Raw genomic sequence first — 22,818 nt, forward strand, 5'->3', positions numbered from 1 at the left:
TCATAAACGAGTATGAACGCGAAATAAATAAGTTATAACACATAATATTGCACAGTACAGCTAAATGTTTCGTAAAACTGTTCACATGTGTGTAATAATGCTGAATAAACGCAGACAAACTTGAAATCTTGTGTGTGTTTTTATAATTACATGTTGTTGGAGGTACACGTCTTGTTACGTTTTTTGTTGTTACAGTAATAGCAACAGATGCATAATTTGTGGTAAGTCTAGAGTAAGTAGAATAGATAATAGTAGTAGCAGGTGATGTCGTTGCTGCTGTCGTCGTGGAAGCTGAAGTTGCTGCACCAGTAAATTGTTTTCTTATATCTATAGAAACATGTTTACTGGTGTATATGTTCATCCTTTTTATAGCAAGGACAACACAAACACGGTGAAGAATGTAATTTCTGCTATGCATTATATATGAGAAGTATTACAAATCACTTAGAAACCGGTATTGACCACTAATGTCTGGTCCAATTCATTAGAATCATTAATGAACACTTAGGTTTCGCGTTATAACGACAGATGTTTGCGTAATCATTTCTTTACCCCCCCCCCCCCGCGATATAAAGTATTTTGTTCGTATCATTACCTTTGCTGTCGTTAATTTTGTGTTTGAAGCATACTTTATAACATCTGTGTGCTTAAAAGCCTTCTTCTTCGTATAAGTACTCTTTTTTCATGATCACGAATTTATTGTGCAATGCAATGCTCCCCCGCCGCAAAGCGGAAGGGGATATGTTAATGTTTTAAGTCCAGCATATTGGTCCGTGAGTCAAACTATCTACAGCACTTGTTTGCTCTATAATGATCTCATTTATCCGTTGACGGATTTGCATGTAACTTGCTAACGACAGTGTGACTATTACGCAATGCGCAGACGTCATGATTCAGTCATGCCGACTCAACTTGAAAAGCATACTTAGATTTAATTTATGTGCCTGTATTTTCGCATTTGTGTATATTCTTTATATCTCTTATACTCTTGGAAGGAATTTGAAAGAACCTATCAAGGTGTTGATGAAATTAAGACGATATGAAATAGGCGTGAGTCAGTCACGTTGGCTTAATGTCAAGTCACACTTGATGATCAAATGTTCGAGCGTCTATTTTCATTAGCGTTCCATATCTCATTTGTATTTGTATGAGATTTACTCAACTTTTCAAGCCTAAGGTAATTAATACGATGTGCAAAAGACATGAGTTATTAATGGTTTAAGAGGTCAATCGCGATTGAAGATCGTAAGTTTGAGCTTTCATATTGTGTCAGTTCCACATGTCTCAAGGATTGTCTTTAACGTTGCGAGTGAATGAACTTACATACATTGGAAAAAAACGTCTTAGGAATTGAAATCTCGAATAATATATTTATCGTGTTTTATTGTAAATTGAATTCTACTCAGAAGTTTAGAATAAAGGCCATGGTGTACAAATGGCCATATTAAAAACGTCTCATTTAATAGCACAAAGTGGTTATAGTGGTTAGATATTTTGAAGGCAACAATCGCTATTGATCCTATATTAAGATTGTTAAATGCATCACGTTGAGTTCTATATTGGCAAATCAAAGGCATGTTAAATGCATCACGTTGAGTTCTATATTGGCAAATCAAAGGCATGTGACATGTTTCCTCAGTAAAAGTAAAATATCTTGTGTTTTAGGGTACTCATATGGCTCAAAATATAGTTGTGTTTATTTACTCTCACTGTAGCAGTTTGAGCGTCGTTTAGCCTTGCTATTCTCTTCCAATGACTGTTAAAAAAAATGTACTACCCGTGTTTTTTTAGAACCTGATTACTTTATTTTTGTTTTCATTAGTCCAGAAAAACATATAATGCATTTGAATAAAGACACAATGTGGATTAAAATCATACAGCAGCTGAACACAAGAAAACATCGTAGTAACAGTCCGTTACACTATTCTAATTAGATGATCCATCTGAATCCAAGCTTAATACTTGACAAAGTTTAGTCCTCATCATAACTGAGATGCATTTTGGTTCACAACGATTTTGTATAGAACACTTCATATGTATAATGCTCGTCCTTAAAATATGCCCCAAGTGGCATATATGATCCAGAATGCACCGTGAACTTGACCTGGATATTGAACAATATGTGTTCTTTTTTCCTTTATTGAATAATGAGCCGCTGTACCTTGCACTAACTCGGTGTACTTAATATCTCGAACATGAACATGACTTTGCTATTCAACATTTGTTACTCAGCAAAAATTGAAGACCTCATTATCATACTGGCAAATATCTTATTTTGATGAATTCGAATGAAATGTAATTAATTTCTAGGGCATGATCATGTATCGAACGAATTACTTTGAAACGATTATATAGATATTCGAAAATATCTGGACAATATTTCAGTATTATCCATACAGACAGTTTCGTAAGAATAAAATTGGTAACATTCTGTGAACCGACTTTGACACTATGTCTTTTCAGGAAACATATGTGGCAAAGATATTGCATTTTGGAATTGTGCCTCTTATTGCTCACCACCAAGATATAGAAAAGAAGTAGGTTCAACTCATTTAATATTTTGTAGTTATTAAATAATTAATTTTTCATCGATTAGACTGATGTACGTGTATTTGTTATTAACGAGTTAAAGAAACCTACAAACAATACTTGTAAGTGACACAACTGTATAAATATTTGCTTGAACAGGGTTTCAATTTTATTTATATTATTTGAAAAAGATGGAAACTTACTTTACTCAGGTGTTTTAAATTATGTAATACACCGATTTTTATAATAATTTATGTTATTGTCATCATAAACGTCATATTTTATGATCAGCTTAAATGATTTTTATCGTAAAGGGAATACTATTTGATTTCACCACTTCTTGAAAATGGCGACTTGTTTGATGCGATTCAACACGACACAAAAAAGGGAGGGTCCGCTACACTCAACATGATTATCAGGTCGAAAATTATTTACCAAATATTTTGTGCAATGGATTTTTTGCACACAAGAACACATACACGGTATGTTGAGTAGTTTAAAAGGGGTAATATACATTATTATGCATAATTTTTCAGCGGTTCTAGTGAAATTAATCTATAAAATATTTATGTATTTATTTCAAAATATGAAGGAATTTTGCCGTGACTGCCGCCAGAATAAGTACATGTTTACAAATAATAATAACGCTTCATACATACTTTGAACAGGGCACCACTTTTGCATCTGGATATAAAGTCGAAGAACATTGTACTAGATGCAAATCATAATGCAAGATTGACTGATTTTGGATCTGCAGCAGAACTGAAAACGGGGGACGTTGTTTCTGTAAAAGTTCAAAGAGGAACTCCAGGATACAATCCCGCTTTACCAATAACATTTTCAAGACAAAATGATTATCACGGATTTGGCGTGGGTAAGTTATAAATAAAAAAGTTCTTAAGGAAAATATGAGTTTGGGGCGGGAGTCTGTTCTTGCTGCGGAAGGTACATCTTGAGCAAAGATACAATACAATGATGACATGTGCCACATACATGAGCAGAAAGTAAGCAGCATGATGCGATTACATGTCGCGCATAAAATGGCACGTATCTATGTAGGAAACAATATATATATATATATATATATGGACAAAGTGATCAGGACTGAGTTTTCAAATATGGCCGCGCTGTGTCTTGTTCATGCGCGTTACACTCTCACTCTCGCCTTCATTCTGATCACTACTGCCAATTTGTTTAAGAATTCATAGTTATCTGCCAGAATATTGTTCGGACATATATATAAATTGATTTATATTTTAATATGTATGTATACGGCAAGGCATCGCCGGAAGGGTGCCCATTTCGCAGTGTCGCATAGTTGTTCGATTAACAACGTCAGTGCGCAATTTGCCGTAATGACGTGAATTGTATTAACTGAGTGAATTGTCAATTCATCCGTATAATGAAATATACAACAACAATGTCATAGATGAATTCAAGTCCAATTTAATATCCGCTCAAATTTCCTTACGTACAGTTCATTTCTCATACGTCATTAAGTAAGATAAAAACAGACGTATTCCCTAAATGACAACATGCTTGGACGCCCTCTCTGTCCGTCCACGTCCCACTCTCCTAAGTAACTATCCTGAACTGTCCATCCAAATCTATGCTTAGAGTGTGTGTCCTTTCTATCAACGGATGCACATACATATTGATCGATACCTGACAATCAAAATTAACGCTTTATTCAATTTTTTGTTGGTTAACTTAACTCCGCCCTCGCACGTGCCCATTGTTGGTTGGCTGAATCGCTATTTTTGCTGAATAAATCGCGTAGAAGGAATTGTCCTAGATTACATTAGAATGTGTTTTAGGGTTTATTAGCGAATAATTCTAGAGGTATGAAAATAACATTCTGAGAAATAATCATTTTGGTGTCTAATGTGTATACTAATTATTTTGGTATCTGTTATGTATGGCATGCATATTTGCTTTCCGGTAGTTAATCATTTAGCATCTGTAACAACTCGTATCTTTAGTCAAGAGCGTAATAACATATGCTAAGGTATACATAGTTACATTGTTGGTCTTGAACGTAATTACATATGCTAATAACATGTTTGCGTTTTCTAATGTATACCTCTATGCGTGTTCTTCTTGATGAACAATTATATGTCCGTATGATAAAAGATCTATAAAATATTTTCTAATATATATATATATATATATATATATATATATATATATATATATATATATATATATATATATATATACAATTAATTCCGTTTGCGTTTTCCAATGTATACCTATATGCGTTTTCTTCTTGATGAACAATTATATGTCCGTATGATAAAAGATCTATAAAATATTTTCTAATATATATATATATATATATATATATATATATATATATATATATATATATATATATATACAATTAATTACGTTTACGTTTTCCAATGTATACCTATATGCGTTTTCTTCTTGATGTTCAATTATATGTCCGTATGATAAAAGATCTATTAAATATTTTCTAATATATATATATATATATATATATATATATATATATATATATATATATATATATATATATATATATATATATATATATATACAATTATTTCCGTGACAACATGCTTTCATTTGCGTTACGTGACAACGGGTCAATTTTTTGACACACTACTTTGGAGCTATCAAACCAGTTTTCTACTTTTTAAAATTAAAAATACACTTTACCTTAAAGCTATTTAAGCACTTTAATTAATTGTATAGTTTATTTATTTTTCCTCAAGTTATTTCATTATAGTCATATTTCATAATATGAAACAACAAAAAATAACAGTAGGCATTAGAACTGCAATTAAAAAGATGATTGAAAAACAACAATACAGTTACATATTTGACCACACGTGTACAGATATATACAAAGTTAACTTCAAACAACTGTTCCCCGGGGCTTCTGCTGGTGCCAGGTATACACCATTCTTCCGAAGTCCACTGCCTTATTATCTGGTCCTTTAATGCTGATCATCAGCAGAGCATTGAGGACAGCAGACTTCAGGCGAGCACGATTTTCTGTTTTTACCCTTTTGATTGTGCTGTATCCCTCTCGCAGTCTGAAATACACACAATTGGTAAAATTACTCTAAAATTATAATTTTTAATCGCCTTGATTTAAATTCTAAGATATATGTAAGCAAAAAAAAAATTCCCTTATTATATTCTTGACAGTCTAGACAAGTTTCCACGGAGCAGAACCGACTGCTTAACGTACTGGTCTGTGACGAATGCACAAAGAGCGCATCATACATACAAAAGGGTGGAATATTTTTTCAAACAACTGTTTTATTTCACAGTCTATTATATGCTTATAAAGTTTCATTAAGATATGATTTAATAGTGAAATTTTATTATCTCTAGTGTCTAATCTTTGATGCAAAAAGTTTAGTGAAGTAAAGATATTCTTACCTCCTTCAACTTCTGTTAACAATGGACAATCTTGCTTCCAAGTACTGTCGGTCCCAGCGGCTCGCTGCTTGAGTCGCTAAGTTGCTGGGTCGGATGTCTCAGGATCACTAACAACGTCCTGGAAACTTTCTCTTTTAATTATTGCACTCTCTGATAGCGACGATTCATTAGAAGTACTGACAAAGAAATAGGTAATTGCAGATTCCCCAACTTAAGCTTTGAAACCAGACCACGTGTTATTTATAGGCGGCATAAAACCTGTTGAACCTCACAAAGTCTTCAGCATTGACTGTTTTAAGGCTAAGATTCCTAATATTTTCATTTCAGCCGTTTTGTCTTGCAATTTATTTGTTAAGTTGCCCTTTTATCAATATGCAAGTGAATGAATATTACTGAGGTTTGGCGCTCATGAAACGGGGTTAAACTCAAGTATGCTTATCATTTATCGAAGACTGTAATGTATGTTTTGTCGCTGTGCCTTAGTTTTATTAGCTTTTTTTTGGGGGGGGGGGGGGGGTAGGAGGGGCCATCGGTCATGAGGTACATTTTAATGATAAGCTGTCTGTTCTGCTTATTCAACAGGAGTTTCAGTAGTACTGTTACTATATTGAGTTCCAGCTATGGAAGTTTGCTTTCAAAAAAAATCATGCAATATAGTATTCGATATTTTTCTTCGCTTACAACTATTAGTATTTATTATCCCAAAATGTACACATGTAGAGACAAACAAACGACTTAAGACAATAAATGTATTATTCTAGTTTTACGTGAACTGGTCACTGGATTACAAGCTTTGCACGAAGGCCGGGAACTGCAAGAAATGGAACCAGAAAAAGTTGCTAAGAAAATTCAGGTAAGTTTCAAAGCTTGAACAGACCCAACTTATACCAGAAAAAAACTATTTCTTTCACTTATTTCACTTCTGTCTAGTAACTCAATTGTAACGTAATACATGGATTAAATTGGGTCGACACCCGCGACGAATAGTTCAAATGTAAACATTGTTATATAATGGACTTCAAAAGTGGACAGTTTTGCATAATGAAATTAAACCCGATAGGTGTATCAAAGATCATACATAACAGCGGTCAGAGTACTAGGTCTAATAAAGAAAATCAAATAAAGCGAAAACCCAAACAAAAGTCGACCCATTTCATAAAAAAATGTTAGATAGTGTAGGTCATTTCCATTATTAACATGTTTATTGTAGCTACCAGATCCATAGGCAACCATTTAGTATAAAAAGAGAGTAAGATTTTGTTCTGTAGAGATTCGGCTAGCATATACGTTGGATTCATTTAATTGTGAATCGCTAGGCAGAACTTAAGTGTCTGGCCGCCTCGCCGTATTTTTAATTATTGGACTTCAATATTTAAAGATCTTGAAAGTTAATGAATGTATCTTATTTATTGGAATATTTTAAGGATTTGTTAAATAGCAAAATAAAATCTAAATGAACACTTCATCGGACTTGTGTATGCATTTTCATCCCTTCGAATTACGTGACCCATATTTACTTATTATGTTATATTTAATACGTTATTATCGCGTTGGTGATTTGTTTTGAATCCCGAAGCAGGTAGAAATACTGACCAGTTCAGAATTAACGACTAACTTTTGGAGGATCGGGTTACGTTTAGGCTTACCAATTGTAGAAAAGAATATTTCTTCGATCTTTAAATCACACAAATAAAAAAAGAGCTTTTAATTTGTTGTTGTATTTAGTTTGTGCTTTAAACTCAAACAGCTAAGAAGCGTCGTAAGTGTATGGCTTACTTCTACGCATCTATTTGTGTATTGCAATTTTTTGTTTTCACTGTGAATGATTTGTTGCGATTTTGAGAATTCTTTTTAAAATAATTTCTATATGTTTCCGTGCAAGATTTCAGAAAATAATAATTCGATTTGTATATTTTTTCGATGTGCACTTTTTGAAAGGAAAGCCATGCGCATATTGTCATGTTGCACCCTCTCAGTTAATTCGTCAAGGAGTGATTGCCCTTTGAATAAAAATTCCTCTCCTCGTTAAATCTTAGTCTCTGTAACATAATTTACTGCATCCCTTTGGGTGGAGATGCTTATACAATCCTTTTTTTCGCTCAAATAGGTTTTCAGTGAGTTGTTGCGCTTTGATTTCAAATGACATTTTGTAATAAATTATACGTCTTTGTGTCATATTACAGTAGCGTATGATCCGATTTTGATGAATATTAATATGCGGTGTGCCTCCAGTAAGTTCAGGATAATATTGTCCTTTGAATAATAAAATCTTTCCACACAAGAACTGAAATTATTTGAATTGGTGAAACTCCATACACACCAATCCGTATTTGATGACACTTTACAGGCAGCATTTGGTGAATAGTTAATGTCGTATCAGTAATTTTCGAGGGAGGTTAAGGCATTTAAAATAAAATTTGTTTTTGCGTGAGATTTCGGAGACACGTATTATCCTATAACAAACCGCATGTGTATCATAGGCTGAACATCCTTATATAATCATCTCATTTCACTCCAAGTCTGTTTCGATGTTACGGTCTCTCAAGAGATATTTGCCAAGTTTCTTGTTGACATGCTTTCAATTATGTCATGTTTTGAAGAGCATCCATCACTTTTACAAATGTTTGTCTTTATTTTAAAGACGTACGCTATATAGTAAATATTTATTCAGTTTGAATGCAAGGATCTACGTAAACACATTTTCATATTATTAGAAAATGCTAGTATAAATAATAAAGAATTCGTTAAAATTATATGTTGTGTTTATATCGTAATAAATACATCACTTTTTCAAAATTGTATTTTAACAATGCCTCTAGTATGTGTAATACATATGGATGTTTTTAAAACAAATGTCACAAGTAAAACGCTATTCTTAAGTAAGTTAAATAAAGTTCAATGATGTCTGTCTGTCTGTCTGTCTGTCTGTCTGTCTGTCTGTCTGTCTGTCTGTCTGTCTGTCTGTCTGTCTGTCTGTCTGTCTGTCTGTCTGTCTGTCTGTTTTCTTACAGATGACTATTTACAACATTCAAACTCGAAGGCTTTGTTCCTTATCACACGAAGTTGTGGAGATGCGATACTTTATTGTCGTAAAAAATGAAAGATAGATTGCACTCTTTCATTTAAAAAAAATAAGTTACTTTGCAATTCGTATATTAACAATTAGCAAAACAAGTTTTCTTAAACAATTGTTTAAAAGTCCTCTATACAGTTTTGCTACATTATGCCCCTGGGGTTAAGACACTCCTAGCTTTTTCGGTCACAATGTTGATGAAACTTATAAAGCACAATAATTACAAAATAAACTTTTTCTCTGACGCCACGTGACCCACAGATTTTTATATTTGGTATGTAAAATTGTGATCCTCAAAACAGTCAACATCATAACCCTCAGATGAAAACAGGATACAACCCGGGGTTCATACAAGTACATTTCGACCAAGAACAGAACTGCGGGCACAACATTTCCAACAATTCATGCATATTGATTATGAAGACATGTTTTTATGGTGTGCATTGATGATTGGTCAGCTGCAAATTCAGTGTGCTCTATATTTCAGAAATTTATCTGGACAGACAGTAACCTCGCAAATCAGGTAATTGATATATCCACTACATGTGTTAACTGTTTGGCTGACACATCAGATTTTCGGCCGATCAGAAAAAAGCTATCGGACAATATCAAGGTAATTTGATAGTTCCTTAATAGGAATAGTCCATATGTATATCAGTAAATACAATATATAATTTGAGTTATGATTCGAATCAATCTGTTATTGTTAAGTCGCTCTATTTACACCGTCTACAATTGGTTTTTGGCGTTTCCACAAACTAAAGCCAAAGTGTGTGTCCTTTTTCACATTTTAGCTTATTCATCCTTGAAAGTTTTAACGATTTCTAACTATGTTTTTGGTGGTCTCTGTTGTCCATATGGCCAAATTAAAAACAATTAAAATCTCACCATTTCTGTTTTCAGAAATATTTTTTTTAAAGTCATTACTCTCTCTTTTCAATGTTTTAGAATTATGTACGAATACATTCCGTTCCTATGTGGTCAACAGGGACAAAACAATGTAACGAGGATGTAGAAAATAATAGATGCCAGCTATGTTTAATTAACCGGGCAGTGTCGCCAAGTAAGTTTGATTAGTTAGATGTTCAATGTTATCTAATTATGTAGATGTGTTACGTGAAGGTTCGCGGGCTTTTTCTATGCACTATGCTCGTTACGTTTATGCGAAAACTCACTTTGAACTCAATCGTGTGTTGACCCTTGTTTTAATCAATGAAACAGTTTATTGTTAATTACAACCATATACTTTTTGTGAGGTCTTTGTATGCATTTTTTTCTGCTATGTGAACTCTCCCGTTGTAAAAAGTTGACTCTATACATAAAGCACACTTATAAAAAACACACCAATGATGCGTCACAAGCCATATATAGACATGTGTTGTCACAACCGATATAGGAATCGCAATGGGTGTTTATTTTTTAGGAAAATTTAGATGTTTCAGCGCCATAAAACCGCTTATAAAAACCCAATGCTATGCTCTGCATTGCCCGTTCCAGTGCGTGTTCCCATTTCAAGCAAATGTGTTTGTGGTTGTCATTTGTTTGTGTTATGTTTTTTATTTTAAAGTAACTGCTTACTTGGCATGGTCCTCGTGTACGTGAAAGCCAGTGACACATATTTTTCTATAAACATTTAGCAACTGACGGCATAATATAAGAGAGGCACGGCTCTCGAATTGGGAACAATTATACTTGCAACAAACAGCTCTGTAAAACCGTTCCAATGCTGTGATTGCAGTTTTGGTAGTAGTACTTGTTAACAGTTGGTGATTTGTGTGAATGTCATATAAAACAACACGATTTTTTTTGCGCCAGGTATGCATCAGGGCTGCGCATTTGACATATGTTGTGCCTGTTTGAGGAACTCTCATTACAACCCAATTCAATGTCACAGCTGTAGTGCAGAAATCAATCCGGTTATAGGTGCGTATGTTAATGTTTAGTATAATTATTACATATTAAGATGAACTTATATAAGAAGTTATTTTTCTTGCATCTGTCTGCATAAAATTACTGGTTTAAACAAATAAACATCATGTAACGTTCGGGAAATTAACAGTTTGGTTAAAGAATTAAAGGCAAAACGGAATGTTTTATTGCCGATTTAGGTGTCATCGTTGGAACTAGTTTTAGAACTGTGTAAACATTTTTGTAGAAACAAGTACGTCCCATTATAACAATCATACTAAGACTTGTCGTCAACTAAAGCATCACTAGCAACATTCTACATTAAAAGTTTGTCGTAAAGGGACCCGTTCACAGATTTGGGCATGTACTGAAGTTTGTCATAAATGCTTTATATTGATAAATGTAAACATTTGATCTAAAACGCTCAAGTATAAAACATAATAAAATTAAATAAAAAAAAGGAACCCTCAACTAGGCTCGAACCACGGGCCCGTTGAAAGAAAAGTCTATCGCCCAGGCCATCTGTCCTCATACAATGAATGGTGTATGTTTAGAGAAACTTTTTCGGTGTAATGCAAAGTAAATTTAATATGACAAGAGGTATTCAATTGACATTAAACTATTGTAATCTAATTCAGCTAAGCAAAGTATTACAGTGTTAAAGATAGACATTTAAACTAAAAATCTGGTTCGTTGGTTCTAGTTGCTGGAAAAGCAAACATAGTTTCTAGAGCTGCAAACATATTTATTTTAAAAATGTACAAAAAGAACGCACGCCATTTTAATGATTGACAGTTGTTAAAATACATAAGGCGTTTTCTTGGTTAAAATGTTAATGTGCATGCGTGTTTTTGTCTAACTAATTCAAATTGTCAATGACATTGAATCAACGATACGATCGCATTTATACAAGCTATCTTTTAAACCCCATAAAGTTTGCACCAATATGGAATCCTTTCACTTTGCGCGCGTGCTATCTGTTAATATGTTTATAATAGTGAAGTTGGTCATAAATTGACCACCTATTTGCCTCGTCTAACTCCAATAATTCATATATACGAAGGTAGTGCATCACGCGTTTTGCTTTAGTTTTAAAGAAGTTTAGATGACACTGTTTCGACTTTGGTTTAAGTCTTGATTTCATTTATTTTAACAGTATCTTGACCTATTTTATATTTGGATAATTTTAGGTCAAGCACTTAGTTCCAAGGGTTAAGGTAAAGGTAATTGTAAACGCAGTTACCTGTCTAGAGCCAAATGCATAAATCGATCATGGATAAACTTTTTCGGAATTTTTATCTTATACCTAATTTTAATATGGATCAGATTGTATTAGCAAATAAAATAGGTCACCAGTTCAAAATCTGGGGAAAAGCTATGAGCGTATGCTTATTAAAAGTTTACAGGCCTTTTTTATGACTACGACGTACCTCCGTCTAAACGTGTGTCTAAAACAGCTCGCCGTGGTGTAATGGATATGGTGTCTGCCAAGCAACCGGGAGGTCGCGGGTTCGATCCTCGGTGTTTGAGCATGCTTAAAATCTCCCCAAAGACACCAAGTACTGGTTGTATGGCCAGGGAACGGACTCGAGAGCGTTTCAAATAAGTAGTTAGTACTTTAAATGCAATTGAGCTTAAATAAAAAGGTTTAAACTAAATTAAACTCTGAAACATATCTAAGCCAATATTACAATTGGATCATGTGTAGTCAAACAAAAGGTCCTGTCTGTTTCCGTTTGTGTTTAACTTGAACTCGGCTGTGCGCTAAATTACAATTATAGTGTTTTTTTAATTTGTAAAATGTGTCGCCTTATTTACAACGCTTTCTAAGTTAACACTATAAAATCCAGTTATAACCAAACTTTATACTTTTAAATGTGTTGTTGATGCCTTGAATAAAAGGTTTGGAATACTTTCCGTTTAAAACATGTGGAAAAAAAACACCTGATACTCCTTGGAGATTGACTGTTAACAAACCTTTGTATGGATATAGATCCTGTTCATCTTGAGATGGTAAAAGAACCTGCTCATCCCCAGGGGGACTGTTCTAGACTATTTATTATGAAACTAAAATACCTAAGGTTTCGTTCGCCGATTTGCTGATTTTAAGATCAGGGTCATATTCTTAGGTCAAATGTTTAACACGTGTATAGCTTGGTATAACTATTACATGCATTGAATGATTTTAAAACAATTTGGCATAAAGGTTAACCCATTTCAATCGATGTTTTACACACATAAACAAAAATGTCTTCGTAATCAAGGTAATACATATAGGTTAAGATGGCTCCCTTTTAAAACAATAAGTCAAACTAGATTACAATATTACTTACATAATAGTCATGTTCTAAACTTCTCGTGCAGTAAATTATCTGTAAACATATTGCAAAAAAGTCTTTTGTATATGGGACTGTGATTCACGCAATATCTATACGGCTAAATTTAATACCAAGAACTTACTTCGAGTTCAAAGGTCTCAAAATAAAATGTCATAGGACAACTTTTACTTGTTATTGTTGCTTCAGCGACGGATACTGAAACAATTTGGTGCCAATGTAAACCCACTCTAGGTGGTGTCATGGAAAAGGTCATACTATCATGTCAGAGATCTAATGGGAGCATTTCTATAGCCAAAATGCTAGATGAATTCCTGAATAACTTGACACGTGTTAAACTATATCATGTCATGTGTTAAGCAAAATAATCAATGGCTACATTAAATGTGTAAGTAATAATTTCAAGTAAAAGCTCGAGTCAACTTGTTTTATGTCCCCTCCCCGCCACTATAGTGGGGGACATATTGTGTTTGCCCTGTCTTTATGTTTGTGTGTTTGCTTGTTTGTGTGTTTGTTTGCGTCAAACTTTAACATTTGCCATAACTTTTGCAATATTGAAGATACCAACTTGATATTTGGCATGCATGTGTATCTTATGGAGCTGCACATTTTGAATGGTGAAAGGTCAAGGTCATCCGTCAAGGTCAATGGTAAAAAATCAAAGCGGCGCAGAAGGGGACATAGTGTTTCTGTTTGTAACCAAGTTCAGAAACTGTCATCAACGATGACACATCAGGCGACATGAACAGACTCTCGTTTTGCTTTTAATTCTTTTGTAGAAATATGTTGAATCATTATTGACATTTTGACCAAACGAAAATTATTTCCAAAGATAGAATAATTTTGCATGCTATCGTCGTATTACATTACATTCAATAATCCACTCGTTAATAATTGTATATTGTTAAATTAGGTATCGGTGTTGGTGCCATTCTTGTAGCAGGGTATGATCAATTCGGTACATTCGAGAGGGATATTAAAACGTTTGCCACTGTTGCTACATCTAGAGTGTTACCATCCATGTGCATAAGGTATTAACAGCACGGTCGTACTTGCGAAAACTTGTTATTGTACACTTAAACTTTTGCACGCTTAAAACTCGCCATACATTTTTATAAGCAAGAATGCATATGTTCTGAACTATTTTGTTTGTTCATATTAAAGGTTCTTTTGTTAGTATGCTCTCTGATGTTTTGAGAATAAAGTTGCTATTTTTCGTTGTGTCCGATTCTTATTTTCCAACGTAGTTCAGTTTGTCGGGTTTGATACGCAATACCAAAATAAGTATATACTAAGTCCCGGCGTCTGTCCTTCCATTAATTGGCTCGTTTTTCGCGCGACTTATTATATAAAACAAAAGGTCGAATTCGATAAAAAGGTATACTGCAATATCCTAGCGCAATTTGCAATATATATATGCATGTAATCAGGTCGTTAAGGTCAAATTACTTTGTTGGGAGGTGTTTGCCGTAAGATAGGCGAAAGTGTAAATACTTAACTGTTTATTGGGTAATCAAACTAGTGCGGAAATTAAGCAGCCAGGGTCGATTACGCAGCTGGGTACTGAAAATTCGAACCATTTCAAATATCAAACTAGGGTTTAATACCCAACTTGGTATTATGTATTTAAAATTTAGCGGATATCGATTCCAGATCGAATTTCCAGCTGGTATTGTGTATTCGACATATGGAGAATATCATTGCGACGTATTGTTAATATCGAGACAGAGTTGAAAGCCCAGTTGGCTATTGGGTATTCAAACTATAACGACTTTAAAGACAGCGTCGAATACGCAACTTATTGTTGTGTATTATAACTTAAGCAAATATCGAGCTAATATTCAATAATCACCTCAATATTGAACTAGGAGGATATTGCGTATCGAACCTAAATAAATTTCGATCAATTGACAAATATCAAGTTGGATATTTGATATTCAAACGTTTGCGCATACACAAGGAGTCGATTTCCCAGCTGGAATTTTAATACTCAAACTATTGCAAATATTAATCGAAAACAAATACTCAGCTGCATATGGGGTATTTAAATTTATATAATATCGATCCAGAAACCGTATTTTGAATAAATATCAATGGTACACTTTTAGAGTTTTACTTCAGCAGGTCTCGATTCGTATGGCGATATTTTTTTCATGTACAATTACGTTGCTTAAATAATTTTTATTTTAGGACTGATCATCTGCATACTATCATACCAGAAAGTCAATCGGAGGAATCAGAAAGTATTGAAAGGAAACTATATGATGCATTGGAACAACTTGTCAATGAGGCAAAAATCCATACGCTGCTTTTTTACTATTCCGGACATAACAATCAGAACAATTGCCTCGATATTACAAATAACTGTCATTTTGATATGAATGTGTTACCAGAAATGCTCTCTAAACTCTCTGAAAGAAACAAGCATTTTGCAATAACAAAGACAATGGTATTTTTAGATTGCTGCTATCCAAAATTTGTTCAAATGTTCAAAGGGAACTTAGACCAAAAAAAGATGATTCAGATCAACGCATGTGGACCAAACAGTCAAGCGGTGTCGACCAAAGGAGAATCGAGCTTTTTCACAAAATGCATTTTAGAGGCTTTAACGATGACAGCTAACGGGGGAAAATGCAGACTACCAAACTGTACATCAAAATGCACAATTAATGATGATTACATCACAGCTGAACGTTTACTTACCTTTATTGAGCATCATGCAGAAAACTTGGAGAGTAAACAAACACATTATCATGTAAAGAACGTAACTGCGCGAGACGTATATCTGGCTTACAATTATCATTTTAAAGCACAATTAAATTTTGAGTTTCAGGTTCACGTCACACCTTTTGTTAACACGCCTGATCCTTGTCCTTTCAAAACAAAAGTTGTAGGTGTACCTGACTGTTTAGAATTATGTCGGGTGAAAACACGTTTATGGCAAGAATATTTAGGTATGTATTATACTATTAATGTGTTTATTTAATGCGCTAGACTTATGAACGAACACAATTTTGATACTATAAACGGTAATGCGAAGATCAGTAACAGCATTTGTTCACCTGATGTCAAAGATAAGATCCCTTTTTTACATTATTTCAAGTAAAAATGTTTTTTTAAATGATCATGCAAATTTTGTATACCAACTCGGCGATTAAAGGCCGCCCTTCGTCGTTCTCCGCCCGGTGCTTTGTCCGTTTGAGTGTCAATGAATATGCAAAACTATATCAGTCTATTAGCGTCATACGTACATTAGAGAGTGTCGTTATATGTAGTTGAAATATTTATTCCCACCGTCTGTCCGCCCAATTGTGTTTGTCAGTCGTCTCTTCGATGGTCAGATAAAAAAACTTGAGAAGAACATATGGAAATGTCAAGACCATGTGAATTATAATAAAATAAAAATAAATATTGTAAGTCGAACACCTCAAATTTATTACATCAGGGAAGTGCTATACAAATAAATACAATTGTCTCAGGATTTTGTCACCATTTCTTTCACTAGAAATTCTTTCTTTCAAACGCCTGGTTTGGGCATTTCATACAATTAGATATACAACTTGATCTTAATACTGTTTTGACAAAAGAGCTTTTTGTTTGATTGTAAAACGGTAAACAATTTCAATCGCAAAAAGAATGCGATTCAAAATTGTTTATTTATATGCGTTGTAATAGGCAGAGGACTTCACTTGCTTGCATATTTCTTAATAACAAATTATAGTTTAATTCATAATAATTTGACAAGTCTCCAAACATTGGTTTCATAACAATTTACATTGCCACCCTGCTGTTATATTAGTTTGTCAGCTGATAATCAGTAAACTGCTCCTAAAAATATGATGTCGCTGTGGACCAATAGAGTTGAATACTCTCCGGCGCTGGCAATTATTCCTTAAACTAAACATTATATAAGAAAAAAAATGTACTTAGTATATCTGTCTTCGGTATTTTAATTTCATACACAAGCTCGAAATGCGATCAAAATACTAACACACAGCTAAAATATGTTTGACACGATAAGTTAGCGACTTAGGTTTTATTTACAATTAAATTCGGCAAACTTTCCTTAATTTATTAATATCTCAAAGGCATCACAATTGGAACTTGACACACTTTGCTTTTGTATTATTCATACATACCAATGGAGGACCCTTGGGTGCATACAATGTACATGGATTTTGTATAACAATGCGTTTGATCTATCTTGACAGTATGGTTGAAAAAATGTTTTGTTCATTAAATAGTATAAAGTTTTTATAACTTTAGTCAGTATAAATACATTTTGTAAGAGAATGCCTCATGCATGTTTCTAATCAATAGTATATGCCGTTCTTTTCATTTTCAAACACAGACAACTTTGCAAAACTCAACAAGTTGACACTTATTGATAACTTACTAAAGAAAGCAGACGTACTAAAGAAAGCAGACGTGCTTTGTATCGAATGCAAAACAGAAGACGCCGTTCAAGAAATAGAGCATATAGACGACCTTCCAAGAAAACATTTTCTGCAATGTAGACTGCGTAAAATCGAAATGATCGATATTGGCAAGCCTGTTGCTGTCTTTCTGAAGACGTTTATCTTTATTCCAACACAGTATCAGGTAAACAGCGTCAATAAATTGATTCGTATTATATGCACAAAGAGCATGTGTCCCTTCCATAAATAAATGACTTGCGAACGTAAACCGGAATTTCGTTTCTGATTATGTTTGTTACATTCATTTTATTGCATGCTTATTAATCAATTTCAATTGTTGAATTCCGGTTCTTATCTCGCGAACATTTTGTGGAGATGTATTTCGGTTAATCAAATAAAATTGAGAATTATAATTATCTTTTCACAATATTTCGTGTTTTCTTTTCTGTACAATCACACAAGTTTTCCAATCTCTCGGACATCTTCGAAATTAGCTCCAAAGTTCTATATACTTTTCTTCTTAGTCGTAGGTTACAGGATCCTTAATTTCCTTATTAAAGCTATGCACGCTACAATATAAAATGTCCACGTGACATCAGTTGACCATTTCAATGCGCATACAAAGTAATAAGAATATTTTCGATAATAGGTTTCAATGCTGAACATGTTATCTAATCATGATAATTCTTTACATATATAATTTACATATTTCTTAACATATATAATTTACAGATTTCTTTACATATATAATTTACATAGTTCTTTATATGTATAATTTACATAGTTTTTTACATGAATAATTTATTTGTAAGTCTTCTGTGTCGAAACTCATGTGCTTTGTGATTTTTATAACATGTGCACAGTTTGTGTTAGGAAGATTCCTGGCTTTGAACAAAATCGTGTGGTTTGAGCACATTAAAACTCTTATTATCTATTGAACGTTTGTGGTTATTAAGCTTTTTAATATATTTCAGAAGGCACTTACATTGGATGAGGTTGAATCATGTTTGGAAATGCTCAAAAGTGTCTATCACAACGGTTTACTTGAAGCTTTGTGTATTGTTACACAACGTATGAAAACCGATAAAGTAAGTTTTAAAACATTTATATTGTAACCCATTCAGTATTAATACTTAAACATTTGTGGAATCCTTTCTGCAATAATATTGGCCTACAAAATTAAATGTTATTACGAAGAACGGTATCAGGTAAAAATGAAACTTCACTCAAGTGTTTTCTTATCCTGTAGCTTAAAAGTGATGTCCACTTATCGAAAATAAATGTTGTTTTACATCTCGGTCGATACTCAGACGTTTGTCTCATGTAATGACAATTCGTAACATTCCTTAACAGGAACTCGCAGGAATGATAGGAATGCTCGCTGTTGCCACTTGAGTTACACTTAGTTTATTAATCATATTCGACTATCACAGTAATTTCGCGAACCATGCTTGTTTATATAAATCATATGTTTAATTCTTACATGTAGTTGTGCGAAAAGGAAAAATGATTATATTAAATAATTATATATGCCGGTAATTAAAATTGTTGACATAAGATGTTGACGCCAGTGGTATTAATTAGAGTCACGTATAATTAATAAAAAACGTTACTGATTGCAACAATTTTCGCTTGCTGGTATACTTGCATTCTCACGTTGTTTTAGTTGATTCCAGATAATAGGTAAATGTTATTATACCCGCATTTGTTTTGCGTTATAGCTCGTAATTTTATTTCGAATACATTAATCTTTCAAAACTTGTGTTTTTATTGTGAAGAAAATAATAATTATTGAATGATATGTGTTAAACAAAAACTATGTATTGTTTAAATCAAGTGGTCTGCGTATGCAGCATATCAATGAATTAACAGATTATTGAATACTTAGTACTTCATACAAATCAATTACAAGTTTTATGATTTCAAATGTAGAAACACAAATATGTTTATATCTTCCAGCTGTGTGGGCAAAGATTGAAAATCACGTGTGAGACCATTGGACTCGAAGGTGTCAGCATTGCTACCATGTCCTTTGTCAAGACTTTGGTTGACCGTAACGAGAAAACTAACGAGTGCTAATGTATGGCGAAATAAGCGAACATTCAACACGAGTATGTGGTTATGTTCATCGTTTATGATCAGTGAATATCGATTTAATACCCGTCCAATATAACAGCTTTATGAACAATGCGGTTATTTAGTTTGACGAGTTCTTAGCTGACATGCTATATTGGACGAGCCGATAGGCGGATCCGAGTTGAGTATTCCAGCCTTGCACGACTGCATATATATCACATTTTTGTGCACAACGTTGTTAAATAAATTGTTGCCATACTCGTGTAATAGTGTCAAATATATACATGAATATGTTGAACGGCCTCGGGGTGCAAATGAGAACATTCAATTTGGTAAAAATGAATAAACAGATGTGATTTAATAGGTTGGTAATGTGAAGACGTTTTTTTCACGCGCTGTTTCGACTCAGAAACATCGAGAGAAAAATATACTACTCAAAATTTGCTAAGGATCACTTTTTATTATCACATTATCTTCAATCTCGGATTACGTTCATTTTAAATTGTTATTTTGCAGGTTTTGATATTAGAATGTGTGTTTTTCATTTTATTTTTATGTATTGATTTATCATTGATGCGTGACGCTGGCTGAATCTAGCTAGGGTGGAACTGCAAATTACACATACTATAAAAAGTAATTCTTAGCAAATTTTGAATAGTATATGTCACTTAAAATATTGCCTTTGGAATTGTTCAGATACAACGATTGATACCTTACATTTGCATTTTTATATATTTATGTGTTTAAAAATAAATCTTTCATCCAACCTTAACTAAATCCATTTATTTTGTATCCTTATATTAAAAATAATCCAATCGATTCCATTTTATAAGCATAAATATTGTTCCAGAAAATGTAATGTTTGGGCTTGTCATAAGGGGTTTGTGAACACCGCTCGTTTGTATGTAAATGAAACGGGGTTGTACTTCAATAAAATTGATCTCAAAACGCATGTCTATCGGAAACTCGGATACTGACGTAAGACTCTAATATTCGCAGTTAATAAATGTAAATAGGGAAATATGTCCAATCTTATTATTCGTTTTATTTACCTTTCATTAAGAAGCCATACCATAACAATAATTTTACTGACGTGACACGTGTAATAAAATTTAGCTTTAGCTGATTATCATTACATAATACTTATTTTATTTTGTCATTTTTCACAAGAATCTGATAAGCCATAATGTTAAAAAAAGATAACCTGTACATACTTTGTAATAGTTAACTCCCTTGTTTAACCTGCTGACTCAGGTTCCCTAATCTATTTTTATATTAGCTCTGGAATTTGTTAGATCCCTTGGTTTCAAAACACTTAGAGGTATATTACTTCAAAATGCATATTTTTCTAATATAATGACAATTTTTGGCTAAGTTGTAATTTCTTGTGTAAATCTGTACTACTTTTTTTGTCACATTTGTTATCAGTTTGTTGCAAATAAATCAATAATGGGAACTGTTACTGATAAGCCATCTTTGAAAAAAAAACTACAGAGTTCCCCAGTACAAAGATCTTGATAATTGATTATTGGTGCGTTTTATAGCTGAATGCACGTAGAGCTTGCATATTTTATTAAAAATATTTTGGTTTTGTTCAATTTAAATAATATTGTTGATTTGAGTGTTTTTATTATATTTTGATCTATGAGCAGAGATTATATTTTTAACCAATCAAAATGTCTGTAAATGGACTGTTCTGAGGGAAAATAGACTGTTCTGCCAGTGCTCTCAGAACTGTATAAAATCAGCTGTTTTGGCTGATTTAATCACTTCTTGATGCTTTCTTGAAAAGGTAAAAACTCTTAGTAAAAGGTGGGAAATTTTATAAATAAATAATAAATTAAACTCTAAATTATTATTAGACCAGCATCAAGCCATTTTGGCATTATTTTCCAAATTATTCTCATCATTTAGCTAATTTTTATTTGGCATATTCTAAATTAGAATGACTCTTTTGATTGAAATAACGTGTGTAAATTCTTCTTATTTTTTACATTTGAGTCACTTGAGTTTCCCACTCTCCATAAATTGTTTTCTTTAGATTAAGTTAGACTTATTTTCTAAACTAAATTTTTGAATCAACTTCTAGATAAACAGTAACTAATATTTATATCAGTTTTTTGACAGATTGTGAACTTCTTTTTACATTCATTAAGGTATTTGCTGTATTTTGTTTATTTTTACCGATACTTAGATTCTTTAGACTTGGCTTGTACCTGTTCTTAATTCTCTGCCATTGTTCTTCATTTTCCTAGTTCTTATAATAACAGTTAGTTATTTCGTTAAAGCTGCTTTGGTTTTCACTTATAGATTAATTCTTTGAGTGTATTCAGGCTTATCTGACTGGACGCCTTAAGTTAATTGAATTACAACCAGTCAGTGGTGTCATCCTGACCGGAAATAAACGTTCTTTAATTAGACTCGATAAATATTTCCGTATTACATAAGTGCCCACAAAGTTACATAACTCGTAACCGTCCCGTGACCGGTTCACTGCGTAAGCGAACGAGACCGCACTACCACACGTCCAGATCAGTTTGAGCTTGAAACTGAACGTATAGGATTGTGCCAATTAGTAACTATTTTGATAAGTGTTATTGCACAATTAATTTCTTTCGTCTGTTTTCGCTCCGTGAAATAAAAAACTTTAAGATGAGTTGCAATATGTATGCATTCGATTGCACGAAATATCTGTTAAAATTACCATGTAAGTTAATGACGCACTATTTGTACATGACCGTGGGTACTGAAACTTTTCAAATAGGCCAGACGCGTATTACTTATACTGTTTTTTCTCTGTGATTTAACATAACACAACTTTATTTTTGTGTTTTTGATATCACTTTTAAATTCCTTGCAATATGTTTCGCTTTATACTACTAGTCGGGTCATTATATGAAAAAATACCACCTAACCCCCGAACAATTGCTACAAAAGGTATTTTAACTGATCCTGGTAGGGTAGAATGTCCTTAATAACATATCAAAAGTTTACCAAAATCGGACGCCAAAACCTATTAATGATGATAACTATGTGACTATCCACTCAAATTTCATTACTT

At 33.2% G+C, this 22,818-nt stretch overlaps 2 protein-coding genes across 4 annotated transcripts in view; one reads left to right on the top strand and one right to left on the bottom strand.

Moving 5' to 3' along the window:
* Window positions 1-20,980, top strand: part of LOC127873346 (uncharacterized) — a 30,123-nt gene extending 9,143 nt beyond the window's left edge. The window contains exons 2-13 of the mRNA XM_052417196.1: window positions 2,464-2,537; window positions 2,844-3,011; window positions 3,198-3,403; window positions 6,708-6,799; window positions 9,507-9,632; window positions 9,968-10,082; window positions 10,835-10,942; window positions 14,177-14,294; window positions 15,454-16,217; window positions 17,615-17,865; window positions 18,656-18,769; window positions 19,641-20,980. Of these exons, the coding sequence (XP_052273156.1) occupies window positions 2,464-2,537; window positions 2,844-3,011; window positions 3,198-3,403; window positions 6,708-6,799; window positions 9,507-9,632; window positions 9,968-10,082; window positions 10,835-10,942; window positions 14,177-14,294; window positions 15,454-16,217; window positions 17,615-17,865; window positions 18,656-18,769; window positions 19,641-19,760 (2,256 nt within the window). The 3' untranslated portion in view covers window positions 19,761-20,980. The remainder of the gene's footprint in view (window positions 1-2,463; window positions 2,538-2,843; window positions 3,012-3,197; window positions 3,404-6,707; window positions 6,800-9,506; window positions 9,633-9,967; window positions 10,083-10,834; window positions 10,943-14,176; window positions 14,295-15,453; window positions 16,218-17,614; window positions 17,866-18,655; window positions 18,770-19,640) is intronic.
* The window catches only part of LOC127873352 (protein phosphatase 1 regulatory subunit 27-like), a 318,207-nt gene that overhangs the window by 121,802 nt on the left and 173,587 nt on the right, over window positions 1-22,818 (bottom strand). The gene's annotated exons all lie outside the window — the stretch shown is intronic.

Source organism: Dreissena polymorpha, chromosome 3 (genome assembly GCF_020536995.1).
Source record: "Dreissena polymorpha isolate Duluth1 chromosome 3, UMN_Dpol_1.0, whole genome shotgun sequence".
In the NCBI taxonomy this organism is placed as follows: domain Eukaryota; kingdom Metazoa; phylum Mollusca; class Bivalvia; order Myida; family Dreissenidae; genus Dreissena; species Dreissena polymorpha.